At 45.8% G+C, this 16,663-nt stretch overlaps 2 protein-coding genes across 2 annotated transcripts in view; both read right to left on the bottom strand.

Moving 5' to 3' along the window:
• Window positions 1–16,337, bottom strand: part of LOC136054543 (zinc finger protein 621-like) — a 98,980-nt gene extending 82,643 nt beyond the window's left edge. Inside the window, exon 1 of the mRNA XM_065745832.1 lies at window positions 16,080–16,337. Coding sequence (XP_065601904.1) covers window positions 16,080–16,133 — 54 coding nt within the window. The 5' untranslated portion in view covers window positions 16,134–16,337. The remainder of the gene's footprint in view (window positions 1–16,079) is intronic.
• LOC136054526 (zinc finger protein 773-like) overlaps window positions 1–16,467 on the bottom strand; it is a 62,124-nt gene extending 45,657 nt beyond the window's left edge. The window contains 1 exon segment of the mRNA XM_065745819.1: window positions 16,450–16,467. The gene's annotated coding sequence lies outside the window, so the exon portion shown is untranslated.
• Between the last annotated feature and the right edge of the window lie 196 nt (window positions 16,468–16,663).

Below are 16,663 nucleotides of genomic sequence, written 5' to 3'. Positions count from 1 at the left end.
TAAGTGAACAGTGTCTCTTTAGCCTTTAGAAGACTGAGTGGGGAACTGATCTAGGTTTATAAATATCTGAGGTGTGGGGTACAAACTGGCGAAGCCAGAGTCTTTTCAGCAGTGTGTGGAGACCGGGCAAGGGGGAACGGACAGAAACTGCAGCACAGGAGGTTCCACACGAATGTTTGCATGAACTTTATGGTGAGGGTGATGGAGCACTGGCACAGGCTGCCCAGTGGAGTTATGGAATCTCCTTCTCTGGAGATATTCAATGTCCGCCTGGACGCCTGCCTTTGCAACCTGGTGTAGGGATGGCAGACTTTGGCAGGGGTGTTGGACTCGATTGTCTCTAGAGATCCCTTCCAACCTGTATGATTCTATGATTTTATGATTTTATGATTCCATGATTGTGACTGCTACTGGAAGTCCATTGAAGTGTGGGAGGTAAAAGAGAGGAGAAGAACAAGGTCATTAAGATGACCATCTCTTATGAAATGTGTCATCGTTTTATCATTTTTGGTATTGGTATTCCACATTATAACATCATGTAACGTATTGAGAGTTAATGCTCCAGCACCGTGGATCATCAGTATTTCTGGATATACCTGCCTCAGAAGAGAAGAACTATGTTAAGCAGAGGACTTCGCATTGTTTTGTATTTTTATGTTTTTCTGCTCAGAAACTGCATGTCACGAGATGCTCTCATTCCTTTGGGGATCGACCCAGCTGCGGATGCTCATTGTCATCTCACTGTCAGCGTTCAGCGTAAGGCCTTCGGTTTATTGGACACTCACTCTTACCCCCAAGGGGTAATTATTTTCTCATCACCATCTGATTCTAATACCAAAGCACACTTCCTTCCCAAAGGCTGCCCAGCTCCAAGGGGAAACCACCCCTCACTGAGCAAGAGCTCTGAAGTTTATAGCCTGTATTTCTAAAAGCAAAGAGAAAACATAGTACATCAACCAGAATAGTGGAATTATAGAATCATTAAGACTGGTGAGAAATTTGAAGTAATCATCCAGTCCAATCATCCACCTACCACCAGTACTGCCTGCTGACCACGTCCCTCAGTGCCACTTCTCCATGCTTGTGGAATATTCATCTCCAGGGATGGTAGCTTTACCACCTCTCTGGGTGGGATTGCCAAATGGAATGCGAAGGAGGTTTATTTTCTAACAAAACTTTTTAGCCATGAATGTAAAACCTGGACTGGGAATAATGTACGGTAAAGAAATAATGAATAGATATTAACGAGTAATTGTAAACAGTCAAACACCTTAGGGCTTTTATTCAGACCCATGGGCATCAGAGTTAGCACAGCTGTGTGACGTAACTATAAAGCTGTTGCCTTTGGAACCAAACAAACCCCTGCAGTCCCAGTTGGCTCATTAAGAGATAAAGTATATCCAGAGCATACAATGAAAGAAAATCACCATCCTCTGTCACACCATGTTCCTCCTCTATCAGCAGGTGGAGAGTGAGACAGCTCAGGTGATGGGTCCAGAACAGAATGGAGTTTAACCTCTGGTCCATAGCCAGCACTACTAAATCCATGAGTGTGTGGGAAAGGAAGAGAAAGAAGACTTCAGACCAGGATGATGGACTACCAACAAAGCTCCTGAAAGGGAGGTATGTCTTGAAGCTGATGGTATAAGTTAGCAGGATATTAAAGCTGGGGTTGCCTTCAGAAATAAAGTTACGTTGTGGGTTAAGCTGAGGGTTTGGCAGTTGGAGATCTGTTAATGCTTGGGAAGCACCGAGGAAGACAGCTGATTAGAGCTGCAAGGGAAGTTCAGGTCTCAGCCATCTTGAATTCACACCTGGGCCAGGGAACACTGATATCAGTGAGAATAAACCTGGGTGAACTCAGAGTCAGTGATGAAGAAAAGCACCTCAGGCTGTGCTGTTCTCCCTCCACAGGACACCAGATGTGAGTGGCTCACTTTGCCCCAGGAGGAGAAACATGGACTTGAAGAGTGGATTACAAGAAGGGGGATAACCAGGAAGTGGAACACATACTTATTTCTCCTGAGTTTATGAGTAATGATCACAAACAGAAGATAGGTGTGTGACAGTATTATTGAGCATAATGTTTAGATCAAAAAGCAAGACTACAGTGAAAAAAGCTCCAGAACAACTCTCCTACTTTATTCACACCCTTCCCCTTCAACTTCAGGTGATTTTCAGAAAAATTCCACAAGCCACGTTACTGCTCTCCTGACCCTTGTATCTCATTCATCAGTGCTCTCAGAAATTACTAAGAGGAGCACATGCACACAGACATACAGAGCATCCATACACAGCTGACTTTCCTTAGGAGATGGCATCAAAATGCTGCTTGCAGGAAGAGCAGAGGAGTAAAGCAGGCACGGTGAGAGAACTGCTTTTGTCAGCGAGGAAAGGCGATCTGAAGCTCCTGAGTCAAGTCCCTTCTGCAGAGCGTCCCAGCGAAGCCATCTCCTTTGCAAACTCTTCCTGTGGGGGCAGAAGCATCTGAGTTTCCCTCATGCTGGGGTCTCCAGCATCATCAAGGTCTCTGTTCTGGGTGTTTTCCCATGAGAAATGAGGACCCAGCCCTGAGAGAAACTCAAGAGAAATTCAAGATATGCATACGGGGTGGTACATATGTTTGGAAAACTTTGAGAAATAATGAGTTTAATAAATAATAAAGGAAAAGAATTGTCTCATAAAGAACTAATCAGACAGGTTTTAGAAAACCTGTTACTGCCTGAAGAATTTGCTGTAGTAAAATATGTGTGTGGGGGACTGTACACAATAGCCATGCTGATATGCCAGTGCTATGTAACAAGTCAGCCAATAAATAAAAACTATGAGAAAGCAAACTGCAGGGGGACGGGAACCAGGACTTAGACCTTCTCAAAGCATGTAAGTGGATTTTACTGAACTACCTAAGTTAGGAAGATACAAGTATCTGTTTGTATTAGGAGATCACTTGTAGGGCTGGGTAGAAACTCTCCTCTCTTGTATCAGCAAATGATGATGTGCTGACAAAGATAATATTGGAACAAATAGTCTTTAGGTATGGGATACTACAGAGTATAGACTCAGATAAGGGAAATCACAAATCCTACAAGAGCTAATAAAAGCCTTGGGAATAAAGTGGGAACTTCATACTCCATGGCATCCCTTCTCTTCAGGAAAAGCAGAAGGACGGAATCACTTATTGAAGTTAATTATAGAAACCAAATTGCCATGGACAAAATGTTTACCTTTAACCCTCCCCAGAATATGAACTGCTCCCAGAAAAAATTTAGGAGTGTCACCATACGAAATGCTGTTTAGATCACCCTTCTTGGGAGGAAGTGGTGAGGTGCCCTCTCTTGAAACTGAGGATAAGTTTATTAAGAACAATACACATGGGTTGTCTGCTTCTCTATTATCCCTCAAGGAACGTGGACTGCTGACTCAAACCCCACATCTGGAATTTCCAGTATACTTCTTCTAGGCTGGAGTCTGGGTCCTAATATGTATTTGGAAGGAGTCAAAGCTTTGGCCTGAGTGGGAAGGACCTTTCCAGGGTGAAGAAGGATGGAGAATATCACTGGTGAAAAACATTCCTTGGTCACCAATAGCAAGAGAAGTTCTTAATTCTGTGCTTCATCCTGTTGTGATATTATTAATCCTAACACTGATGGGTTTATTACTTGTAATCATATTGTATGTAAAACTCTGCTGCATGCTGAGATGACTGGCCTGGCTCAAATTACCCAAGGAGTCTGAAAGTTGGCCTAGGTATTAGATTACATTTCCTAGCCTCCTGGTGATTGATGGGTAAGGCGAGTTCCACTATGCACATGGGTAACACACACATTTTGTTCCTTTGCTTTTATGTGATTTTAACATGCATCCTTCCCTTCTCCCCTCATTCCCTTCAATGTTTTTTTTTTTTTTTTTTCCCAAAGACCACCATGAGACAGTGATAGCAAGCACCGGGTGGTGTGAGAAGCAGGAACAATGCTCCGCTCAAAGCTTGTTCAGAGGCAGCCATCTGAGACATGAGAAGCCGGACAACACTTGGCTCAAAGCCTGTTCAACTGCAGACATCTATGGCACAACCTGCCCAACAAGTTTTTGAAGTTAATGTTTGACTACCATGAGCACAGCGGTAAGAGGACAGATGCGCTGTTCCTCCCGTTAAACAAAGATATGGGTACCCCAACAGCTACCATCACCGTGATGGAGAAGACATGAAGTCCCTGAAGTGGGGTAGTCAAGACAGAAGAGTTTTGAGGAAGAATGGTGTTGTGGTTTTGTGGTTTCGATGCCAGTATTCCACATCATAACATCATGCAGGCAGTTAAGGAGTTAATGCTGTGTTGGGGAGCGTCAGGAGGCGGAGCTCTGCACCAGATGTCAGGTCCTCTCTCTCTTGGCACTCGGCTGCCACAAAGATTCAGCAGGTGCGCTTCCCTTGCAGTTCTTCTGCAAGGGTTTGGCTTGTGCTTAGTGAGCTATAATAAATATACTTGAGAGAAATGGATCCCAAACCGAGGTCCAAAGCGAAAATGGAAACCTTGAAGTTAGACCTGACCAATCACAGGAAGCACTGGCATCAATGTCAGTTGCCCCTGTGGAAGGCCAGAAATGGAAATGGGTGTCCTCGTGCCTAAAACGGAAAGCAGAAGAAGCAGAGAAAGAAGAGGAAGATCCAGGTGAGGGGCCCTCCTCAAAACCACCGCCACCTAAAAAGGCCACTAAGAAAATTGAGAGACATGGAGAGGACAGTGATGATGAAGAAGTCACTGTTACCGCTATTCGTTGGCCCCTGAAGATGACTGAAATCCCAAGGTTCAAGAAGGGAGTTTGTACAGCGTCCGGATGAATCTGTTGTCACCTGGTTGTTGTGGTGCTGGGACAACGGTGCCAGCAGCGTGTCCCTAGATGGTAATGAAGCCCCCCAACTAGGAAGCATTGCTTGAGACCCAGCTATGGACAGAGGGATTAGTAGATGGAGTCACTGCCCTCTGGGAATGAGTAATAGTGTCTGTAAAAGAGAGACATCCATACAAAGAGGATCTGGAACCTAAGGTGGAAAGATGGGATACTGTGGAGAAAGGCATCCAATTTCTGAGAGAAAAGTCTGTAGTAGACATGCTGTATGGTCCCAATTTATCCCTAACGATTGACGCCAGGACCATGATCCTGCGAAAGCAAGGTGTACACTTGATGTATGTCAGAAGCTCTCAAGAGCAGCACCAGAAAGGTATGTGAGTACACTGGTAACAACGTTCCATAGATACGAGGGCCAAGACAGAAGGCACCCAGTTTTTGAATTGATTTTTACACTTCTAAACTTTGAACAACAGCTTCCACCATCACATGTTTCCATTTCAGCTGTATCAACGAGAGCAGAACAAGTAGGTGAAATGAGGAAGACACAGGAAATTATACTGGAGGAATTGTCCCTAGTGATTAACAGGGATGAACCTGTGTCAGTATCAGAAACAACTGATGAGGATGAGTATGATCCAAAGAATCTGATGAAGCAATTGATCAAACTGATGAAAGTCTCACCCATCATTGGCAACTGCCTCCCTGCTCAAGCAAATGACAGTATTAACTCCATGTCATGAGTGGCCATGTGGAGCTTCTTATGTGCAAATGGAGAGGACATGAAGAAGTGGCATAAAAACCCCACTCCTGCAGTGCAAAACCAAGTGAGAGAATTACAGAAAAGATCAGTCACCAAAGAAATTGCTCCAGTCACTGCAGGTAACCAATAGAGGGGCCCTGCACCCAGCCAGTGTGGGGAAAGGGATAATAGAATGTATTGGACTGTGTGGATTAAATGGCCTGGCACCCCGGAGACACAAAAATAGAAGGTGCTGGTGGACACTGGTGCACAGTGCACTCTAATGCCCTCGAGTTATAAAGGGACAGTATTGTTTAATATTACTGGAGTGTCTGGAGGCTCTCAGGAATTGTTTGTGTTGGAGGCAGAGATAGGCCTCACTGTTAAAAACTGGCAGAAGCATCCCATGGTGACTGGACAGGGGGCTCCATGCATACACAGTATAGATCATCTCAGAAGGGGACATTTCAAGGATTCCAAGGGATACCAATGGGCTTTTGGAATAGCTGCTGTGGACACAGACAACATTAAGCAGCTGTCTGTTTTACCTGGCCTGTCAGAAGAGCCATCTGTTGTGGGGATACTGAAAGTGAAAGAGCAGCAGGTACCTATTGCTACAAAAACTGTCCACAGACAACAATACCGCACCAACAGGGATTCCTCACTCCCACTCATAACTTGATTTGTCTGCTAGAGACCCAGGGAGTGATCAGCAAAACTCACTCACCTTTTAACAGCCCCATATGGCCGGTGCGTAAAGCCAGTGGAGAATGGAGGCTGACGGTAGATTACCGTGGCCTGAATGAAGTCACACCCCCACTGAGTGCTGCTGTGCCAGATATGTTAGAACTGGAGATATGAACTGGATGAGCTGCCAGATATGAACTGGAATCAAAAGTAGCAAAATGGTATGCCACCACTGACACTACCAATGCATTCTTCTCAATTCCTTTGGATGCAGAATGCAGACCACAGTTTGTTTCTAGCTGGAGGGGCATTCAGTACACATGGAACCGTTTGCCCAGTGGTGGAAACACAGCGCAACCATTTGCCATGGGTTGATTCAAACCACATTGGAACAGGGCAGGGCACCCTGAGGACCTCCAAAATATTGATGACTTTGATTTGTGAGGTGATACAGCAGAAGATGTTTTTAAAAAAAGAGCGAATAATCCAAAATCTTCTGGATGCTGTTTTTTTTTTTTAAACGGAACAAAGTCATAAGTTCATAAGTTCATAAGTTCATAAGGTTGGAAAGGACCTATAAGATCATCTAGTCCAACCATAAAGTTAAGGGACCTGGCCAAGAAACTCAGTTCCTAGGAGTAAATCTGCAAGATGGGCATTCGAAGTAATTGTTTCTGAAGTAATTGGTACTGAAATGCAGCTCCTTCTGGCAACTCAATTGCCAGTGCTGAACTGGATGTTTAAGGGTAAGGTTTCCTCTACCCATCATGCTACTGATGCCTCCTGGAGTAAGTGGATTACACTGAATACACAGTGAGCTCAGATAGGGAACCTCAGCCATCCAGGAATCCTGGAGGTGATAATGGACTGGCCTGAAAGCAAGAAATTTGGAACCAATTCATGAACTGTTAACAGTCACGTAGTTGCTCATGTGGCCAGGAGTCGAGCTACTGAAGAACAGAAAAAAAATCATCAAGTAGATCAAGCTGCCAAAATTGATGTGGCTCAAATAGACTTGGACTGGCAGAACAGAAGAGACTTATTTTTACCTCAGTGGGCCCATGAGACCTCAGGCCATCAAGGAAGGGATGCGACATATAAATGGGCTAGAGACAGAGGGATGGACTCAACTATGGACGCTATTGCACAGGTTATCCATAACTGTTATACATGCGCCATAATTAAACAGGGAAAGAGTATGAAACCTTTTTTGGGGGAAGGGCAATGACAAAAGTATAAATATGGTTATATAAAAGTATAAATATGATTATATCACCTTGCCACGAATTCTCAATGGTAAGCGTTATGTGCTTACCATGGTGGAGGTGACCACTGTCTTGCTTGAAATATATGCATTACCCCATGCTACTGCCTGAAACACCATCTTAGGGCTTGAGAAACAAGTCCTGTGGTGACATGGCACTCCAGAAAGAATTGAGACAGACAATGGGACTCATTTCAAAAATTCTCTTGTAAATACTTGGGCCAAAGACCATGGCATCAAGTGGATTTATCATATCCCCTATCATGCACCAGCTTCTGGTAAAATTGAAAGGTACAATGGGTTGTTAAAAACCATGGTGAAAGCAATGGGTAGCAGAATATTTAAGCACTGGGAGAAGCATTTCTCAGAAGCCACCTGGTTGGTCAACACTCGAGGATCCATCAATTGCAATGGTCCTGCCCAATCCAGCTCTCTACCTACTGTAGAGGGAAATAAGGTGCCTGTAGTACATGTGAAGAGCGTGTTGGGAAAAGCAGTTTGGGTCCGTCCAGCTTCTGGAGAGGGCAAATCTCTCTGTAGAACTGATTTTGCTCAAGGACCTGGGTCCATTTGGTGGGGGATGCAGAAGAATGGGGATGTTCAATGTGTACCACAAGGGAATTTGATGTTGGGGTTGTGCCGTTGTAATTCGATGTCTATAGATGTATATATTTGGTATGTGTATGCGTGTTTAATGGATGTTTATCATTGTTCCTCTTTGTGTATTAAGCACGATGTACTGGCGTGGAATAAGGGTTTTAATGTCATAGATTTATAGATTTATAGATTTATAGATACATTAGGTTGGAAAGGACCTACAAGATCATCTAGTCCAACCATCCTCCTATCACTATCCCTACCCACTGAACTACTAAATCAAATCCCTCAGCACCTCATCTAAACGCTTCTTGAACAGCGCTAGGGATGGTGCCTCAACCACCTCCCTAGGCAGGCCATTCCAGTGCCTGACCACTCTTTCAGAGAAAAAATGTTTCCTCAGGTCTTATCTAAATCTTCCCCAGCGCAACTTGTGGCCATTCCTTCTCGTCCTGTCATTATTTATCAGGGAGAAGAGGCCCACCCCCTCCTCACCACAACCCCCCTTCAGGAAGTGGTAGAGTGCAATAAGGTCTCCTCTGAGCCTCCTCTTCTCCAGACTAAACAATCCCAGCTCCCTCAGCCGCTCCTCATAAGACTTGTGCTCCAGACCCCTCACCAGTTTAATTGCCCTTCTCTGAACACGCTCCAGGGCCTCAATGTCCTTCTTGTAGTGAGGGGCCCAAAACTGAACACAGTACTCGAGGTGCGGCCGTACCAGAGCTGAGTACAGGGGGATGATCACCTCCCTGCTCCTGCTGGCTACACTATTTCTAATACAGGCCAGGATGCCGTTGGCCTCGGAGGATTCTAGAAAGGGTTCACCTTCTATACTAAATGACTGACCTGCTGCATGTTCTTATGGGTTCTCAGGGTATGCAATCATAGATCCACTTAGCTTTCCTAGGCAGCGAACACTTAAAACTACCATAAAGGTAGGAAAAGAAAGCCTGCAGGATTTCATAGAACAGGTTCTTTCATTTTGATCCCATTATCTGCCATGTTTGGAGTGCTGGATCCTAGCATTCATAGTCAGCCCTTCATTACCTTATAACTAAGGAATTGATTTTTTTTTCCTAATCTGAATGCCTCACTCAGACTTAGTGGCATAATACTTACATGGCTACTGGTAGGTTGGCAAAGGCTACCATGGGTTCTTCATTCATAGAATCATAGAATCATTTCAGTTGGATGGGACCCTTGGAGGCCATCGGGTCCAGTTCCCCTGCAGTGAACAGAGACACCATAGCTCTACCAGGTGCTCAGCGGCAAATCTAGCCTGACCTTGAGTGTCTCCAAGGATGGGGCATCACCAAGGACTGGGCATCCACTATTGCTTTTGGATAGAACACCTAACGTGCTATAAAGCGCTCAAGGTAGAAAATACACAAGTATACAAATTCCCAGTGTGAACATATGTTTCATATTCCTTAAGTTGCAGGACTTTTATGACTTTTATGATCTCTATACATACAAAGGGTTCAGTAAGCAGATCACTGTAGCTATGAGGAAACTCAGAGATCAGTGCAGGTCTCTGTCACTGAATCCAGAAGTCAAAAAGACTGATGTGCCTCAAAAAACGAACGGACAACAGCACGCAAGACAGGTGCGGAAGTCTTTCCTCTTTGCAGAGGTATTAGGAAATTGCATGAAGTTTCCTTCACTCTGCATCTCCGGTCTTTTTCGTAGGAAGAGATAAAGATCCTGATGATGCTGAGGCGAGTGAAGTTCCTTGGAGGCATCTAAACCAACTCAAGGTTGCTAAAAATATTCTGCCACATTGCCATTAGCTCGTTGTGAGCAGACTCAATCTATTACATATTAGGCAGCTCTCTTTAAGTGAGATGAATCCCATCTCTCTACACCCAACAATGTCACCTCGATCTTTTTGCCGCCCTCCCCTCAATCCCCATCCCCCCACCCCAGAAAATTCTTCCTTGCTGGCTTGTTCTCTCCTAATTAAAATGTCCTCTGCTTATCGTAGTTCTTCTCTTCTGAGGCAGGTATACCCAGAACTACTGGCGATCCACGGAGCTGGAGCTTTAACTCTTTAATTCTAAATACACTACATGATGTTACGATGTGGAATACCAATACAATCACAAAACCATGACACATTTAGTAAGGGATGGTCATCATTATGACCTTGTTCTTCTCCTCTCTTTTACCTCCCACACTTCAGTGGACTTCCAGTAGCAGTCACGATCAGGGAGGAATCCTAAATCACCTGGAGTGGGGGCTCATTACTACAATGGAAGAAGGAAGGGTTTGTGAGATATGCAGGAGTGCAGGGCCAGTGCTTGGCCATCCTGCTGAATGAAATGCATCAAGAACTTTCAGAGCCACCTCCATATTTGATTTTTCACCTCTATCTAATGCGTGCAATTTCCTGCTTCACCAGCCCTCACAAACAAACACCTTTCTTCATGCCCTCTATGATCTCTTCAGTGATGGCTCTTGGCAGGGCCTGCTAACACCCTCACATACTTGGGCTGTGCTTCTCACTTCAGGTTTTTAAAGGCTTGTTCAAAATTTCAGGATTTGCAGTTCAGGAACATGGCACTACAAAGCTCATCAATATCAATAGGGGCCCAACAAGCCAAATTATGTTGCTAATTAAAAAGATTTTCAGTAAGGTAGCCAAAAGGAATTGATTTAAATAATAAATAACAAGAAACAAAAGTGTTTCCACTCCCATACTCTCCCCCCCCTCCCCCCCAACATCTAGACCTGCGCATTTTTCATTCTCTCATTCTCTGTGGAACAAATTAATTTTTACTGCATTGTAGAGGCACTCAGTCTTGACAGTGATCTCGTCTGACATTGGGCACCTACACCCTTTCTCATCAACAGAGAGAAATCATTTGTCTACACTCCATTGCCTTGACCTGCTTTGCCTGTCCACAATATCTTGCTCCAGGTGGGCTCCCATACGTCCTGGGTCACAGTTCCCAGTCCCACACAGGGGCATGAGGTACGTCAGGGTATTGTGAAGGCAGCAGCCACCTCTTTGTTGGCAACTGAATCAACCCCTGGATCAAGATGTTAGGCAAAAATCAAAACATATATGGAAGAAAATCTCTGTGTAATAGGTGTGTAATAAATAACTCTTCCTGTATAGACGTTTTGAGGGTTGTCTATGAGTTCTCATGATTAATTTTCCATTAGGCATGATCACGTAGCAGCAAAATAATGACTTTTACATTTGGTATAAATATGGATTTTCAAATCCATATTTAATATATATATATTACAGTTGAAAGCAAGTTTCAGAGATCATCTAGACCAACTTCCTGACAATCTCAGGGCCAACCAAAAGTTAAAGGACATTATGTATGACATTATCCAAACGTTACTTGAATTCCAGATGTCATGGGACAACAGCCTCTTGAGGAAGAATTTCCAGTGTCTACTTTGATAGGAGTGCATTGGAAAATGAAAGAGAATTGGGGTTTTCTGTCCTGACTTGAGAAAGTTATTGACGTATGGGATTGATGCAGTTTGAGAAGAAGATGGTCAGACATTGGCTCAGACATGTTCCACTGTGATAGTGGGATGGAATCTGGTCCTCTCACTCACACTTGTAGGATGTAATCTGGTCCTCTCACTCACACCTGGCAGACACGAGGAGCCTGGCCACCAGTGAAGACAGAGGCAAAGCACTGATTGAGCACTTTCCTCAGCTTTTTACTCATCTGAGGAAGCCAGTTCTTCATCTGCATTTATCAGAGGGGGAACACTCTCCTTGGTCTGTCTCATTGTGCCTACGTAGAACCCCCTGTTATTTTTCACATCACTTGCCAAGTTCAGCTCCATCTGTGCCTAGGCTTTCCTGATCTTATCTATGCACAAGCGGATGACATCTCTGTATTCTTCCCAGGCTACAGCAACCCTGCTTCCACTCTGGTTGCCCAGAGAGACTGTGGATGCCCCCTCTGTGGAGCTGTTCAAGGCCAGGCTAAATGGACAATTGAGCAACCTGGTTGAATGGGATGTCCCTGCCTACAGCAGGGGTTTTGGAACCAGATGATCTTAAAGATCCCTTCCAACCCAAACTATTCTGTGATTCTAAGAGAGAGTCTGGAGACAGGCAGACTCCCACTTGGATGAGGAGAAGATGGTCAGAGATTGGCTGGGGAAAAAATCAATGCGCACAGATCAGTGGGCCCCAATAGGATTCACTCAAGAGTGGTGGGGGAGCTGGCAGAAGTGACTATCAAACCACACTCTTTCATCTTTGAAAGATCTTGGAGAATGGGAGAAGTGCTTGAAGACTGGAGGATAGCCACTGTAACTCAAGAAGAAAAAGCCATGAAAATACAGGCTGGTCAGCCTTGCCTCTGTCCCTGGAAAGGTGATGGAACAACTTGTTCTGGATGTCATCTCCAAGCAATTGGAAGAGAAGGTAATCAGGAGTGGTCTTTTACCAAGTTACCAGTGGCTGGGCAGATGGGGGGGAGAGCAGAGGACGCTGTGTACCTGGACTTCAACGAGGCTTTTGACACTGTCTCCCACAGCATCCTTGTCATGAGGCCCTAGGAAATATGGGATAGATGAATGGACAGTGAGGTGGATTGAGAACTGGCTGAGTGTCAGTGCTCAGACGGTTGTCATCAGTGGGGCAGAGTCTAGTTGAAGGTGTGTAGCTGGTGGTGCTCCTCAGAGGTTGGTGCTGAGTCTGGTCTTATTCAACATCTTCATCAGCGACCTGCATATAGGCACAGAGGGCACCATCAAAAAGTACAAAGCTGGGAGGAGTAGCTGCCATAGCAGAAAGCTGTGCCACCATTCTGTAAGGCTTGGACAGAGTGGGGAGTTGGGCAGAATAGAAAGTGGTGAGGTTCAGCAAGAGCAAGTGTAGAGTCCTGCACCTGGGAAGAAATAATGGCACAAAATGATGAAAACATAAAATAGTCAGAATGCTTCTTGGGGAAACCTGAAAGGAATGGGGAAACACATGAGCAAGGTCATAGGACTGGAATTAATTGGATGCAGCTGAAGAGTAAATCATCCCACCTCTTGCCTCAGCTGCGGTCTCCTGTTGCTGGGGGTTCCCAAGCCTCCCAGCTGCTTGCTTCTTCCCCACACATTTCCCTTGGTGCTGTGTGCTCCTCCAACCCCCAGGGCCCTGCACTACCTCTCCTGCACCACACCAGGCCTCTGCTCCAAGCGATGGAGGAAGCACCGTTCCACAGTTGGGCAAAAATCATTTCCTTGCAGCTTGCTGGGGGGGCTCAGGGATCCTACAGAGAAACTCACAGCTCCAGAGGACATGGGCAGTCTCCTGCCAGCTTCACCAGCTCACCAAAATCAACCTCCACTTCCTGCAAACTGCAATTCAAGCACAGCTGCTTGAGCTGAGCCCAGGAAATGTGATGGCCTTTCAGCAGTTCTTCTAGACACTTTCCCAAGGTCAAAGCAAAGACTTTCAAGCTCAGAAAAGAGGCAAGCATGCACCGGAGAGCACAATGAAACCTCTGTGCTGCGGGGATAAGCTGCTTATGCACACTGTGTGTTTGCACTGCCTTCTGCTCCCACCACCACCTGAAACATGGGATGCTGCACTTAGGAGGAACAAGCTCATCTTTTTGTAGATTTAGTGCAGACAGTCAAAGCTAGGTGCCTCACAGCTGCTCGAAGCTCCTGATTAAACCTTCTGGGAGGAGGAGTAGAAGCACTGTGAAAAAGAATGACAATGCTTGTGTGAAAGAAATGCTGCCCTGTGATGACTCCAGGCCACTGCTTTCATCACCAAAAACAAACTTCCTTGTACCACTCCTTAGTCCACATGCAGTATTTTATTTTTAGAACAAAAAACAAGACTACAGTGAAAAAAGCTCCAGAACAACTCTCCTACGTTATTCATCCCCTTCCCCTTGTACTACAAGTTATTTTCAGAAAAATTCCACAAGCCACGTTACTGCTCTCCTCACCCCATGTATTCCATTCACCAGTGCACACAAACTACTGAAAGCAGCACATGAACAGAGACACACAGAGCATCCATACACAGCTGATTTTCCTTAGGAAATGGCATCAAAAAGCTGCTTGCAGGAAGAGCAGAAGAGAAAAGCAGGCATGATGAGAGAACTGCTTTTGTCAGGAAGGAAAGGCCATCTGAAGCTTCAGGGTTAAGTCCCTTTTGCAGAGGGTCCCAGCGATGCATTCTCCTTTGCAAACTCTTTCTGTGGGAGGAGAAGCATCTGAGTTTCCCTCATGCTGGGGTCTCCAGCATTCTCAAGGTCTTTGCGCTGGGTGTTTTCCCAGCAACACTGCCACAGGGCAACATTCAGTGTGGACAGAGCTCTGGATGAAGCTCTTCCTGCAGTGCTGGAATTTCTGTGTCCCCTGCCCTGAGTGGATCCCATTCTAGCTGATCAGGTTGGAGCAGTTGTTGGAGCTCATCCCGCATCTGGGAGAAGGGAATTGTGTGGTTCATCACCACACACAGCCACAGTGGTTAACCAGGCTGTGGCTCCGGTTGAAGCTATTCCATGTCTGGGGCATTGCAGGCTCTGTCTGCAGTGTGCACGTGCTGGTAGGAAATGCGGCTGCAACTGCTACTGAAGGTTCTCATATACTGGGGTTGCTTCTACAGTCTGTCAGCACTGTGGATGTGCTTGTGGGCTTTGAGATCAGAACTGCTTCTAAAACTCTTCTCACAATCAGAGCCCTTATATGGTCTTTCTCCTGTGTGGTTGTGCTGGCGCCGCTTCAATTCAGAACTCTTTTTGCAGCTCTTCCCACACTCAGAGCACTTGTACAGGCTCTTTGTTGAGTGTATGCACTGGTGCTTAACAACGCTGGAATCTAATTTAAAGCTGTTCTCACACTAAGGGCGTGGATTCTGCTTTTTCCTCTGGCACACATCATTACTCCAGGGGTCTTCAAGCAGCCCGTGACCTGTACTTAAGTCCAGTGGGTTCCTGGATGCCTTTAACAGATGCTTTCCCTGATGTTTCTTGACGTGCTCTCCTTGACTTTGCTCCTGATCCACATGCACATCCCTTCTGATTTTGTCCATGCAGATGTTACCACACTGTCTTTTGTCCACACTACCTTCCTGCAGACCCTTCCTTAGGTTTCTTATCCCAGCACCTGCTGGATGACAAAGGAAACTGAGAAATAGCACACGGTGCCCCAAATACTCCTCCCACAGAGATCTCTTTTATGGCTTCAACTTCCTCCTTCCCTCCAACACCTCACCTGGGCTGACATCTCCCATCACAGCCTCATGGCCACCCACATCTGGGATGCGGGGCTCTTCTCCTTCTTCAAGCAGGGAGATCACCATGTCTTTGGGGACTGGAAGTGGAGCTGCAACAGTATAAATAGGAGAAATGAGATCTTTTCCATCATTCTGGCACAGCTGTTTGTCAGCAACTTTGCACAATGTCCCTCCCCACTGTGAAATAACAATTAGGGAATGAATGGCACTGGGCCAAAACACAGCAGCTTCCTTTGGAGTAAAGATTGCTTTTACATCTCTGAGAACGCGCAAAGATATTTTCTTTAAAAGAAAAAGAGCTGACTGGAGGGAGATGGTCCTCACCCTGCTGCCTGATGCCTGCTGGCTAGCGTTGACTACAGGTCTTGTATCAAAGTGCTGAGCACGCTGAGCCCTCCTGAAACTCATGCTTCTTTGTGTTTCTTTTGTTGCTGTGACTGTGGAGTTTGTTAATAAGGTCCAGGGTCCAGCAGCACCCACTCCTCCCTGCTGAAATACACGGCCACCTCTGCAGAGCTCACAGGCTCCTGCAAGCAAAGAGCTCCTTGCTGTGAACAGACAAGGCCCAGAGAAGCAGCTTGCAGAGGAGAGAAACTCCAGTCCCAGCCTCTGCTCTGTCCCCAGCACACACATGCTGGCTGAGGGCACCTCCCTCTCCCCCTGCATTCACATCCCTCACCCCTTGGCCTCTCCTGCCTGCTTTTCCCAGCACCTACCTGAGATGGATAGGCTGAGGCCATTGCTGCTCTACTACATGTTGGGACGATCATGGGTGGAAGGCAGAAGTTGAACTGGAACCTGCAAGGACAAGGGAAATATCAGCAGAACCGTGACTGAATCCAGCAGTCCCTGTCCAACCCCTGCCCACCCCTGACCATCTGCACGACACTGCCTGAAGGATGGCACACCACACCTTGCACAAGAAGGCAATGAGTAACAGCACTCATAACACTCTGGCTAAAAGACAGTAATCATCACAACGCTGCTTCAAATGGGTGGGCAGAACAAACTGACAGCTAACAGTTCAACTGCTGAGGGCTGACTGACCATGGGTCTAAAGAGAGGACAAGGAGACAGTCATCTTACGCCAAAACAGAGAGCAGGTCAAGGTCACACCTTAGTAGAGATCCTTCACCCCCTTTTGTTCGGACACCTTGCACATACAGATCTGCTGTAAGAGGCTCACGCTTAGTTTGGAGCTTTGTGACCTTCTCTAAGGTTATGTCTTAGACTGTGCTCATATGATTCTTTACACACAAAGTCGTGAACAAGTCTGGGACTAGAAGTGGATCCAGGTCCG

This window comes from Cyrtonyx montezumae, unplaced genomic scaffold (genome assembly GCF_038088225.1).
Source record: "Cyrtonyx montezumae isolate F1298 unplaced genomic scaffold, pur_monq_1.0 scaffold_38, whole genome shotgun sequence".
Taxonomy (NCBI): domain Eukaryota; kingdom Metazoa; phylum Chordata; class Aves; order Galliformes; family Odontophoridae; genus Cyrtonyx; species Cyrtonyx montezumae.
The sequence above is the reverse complement of the archived record's forward strand: the minus strand, read 5'-3'. Positions and strand labels throughout refer to the sequence as shown.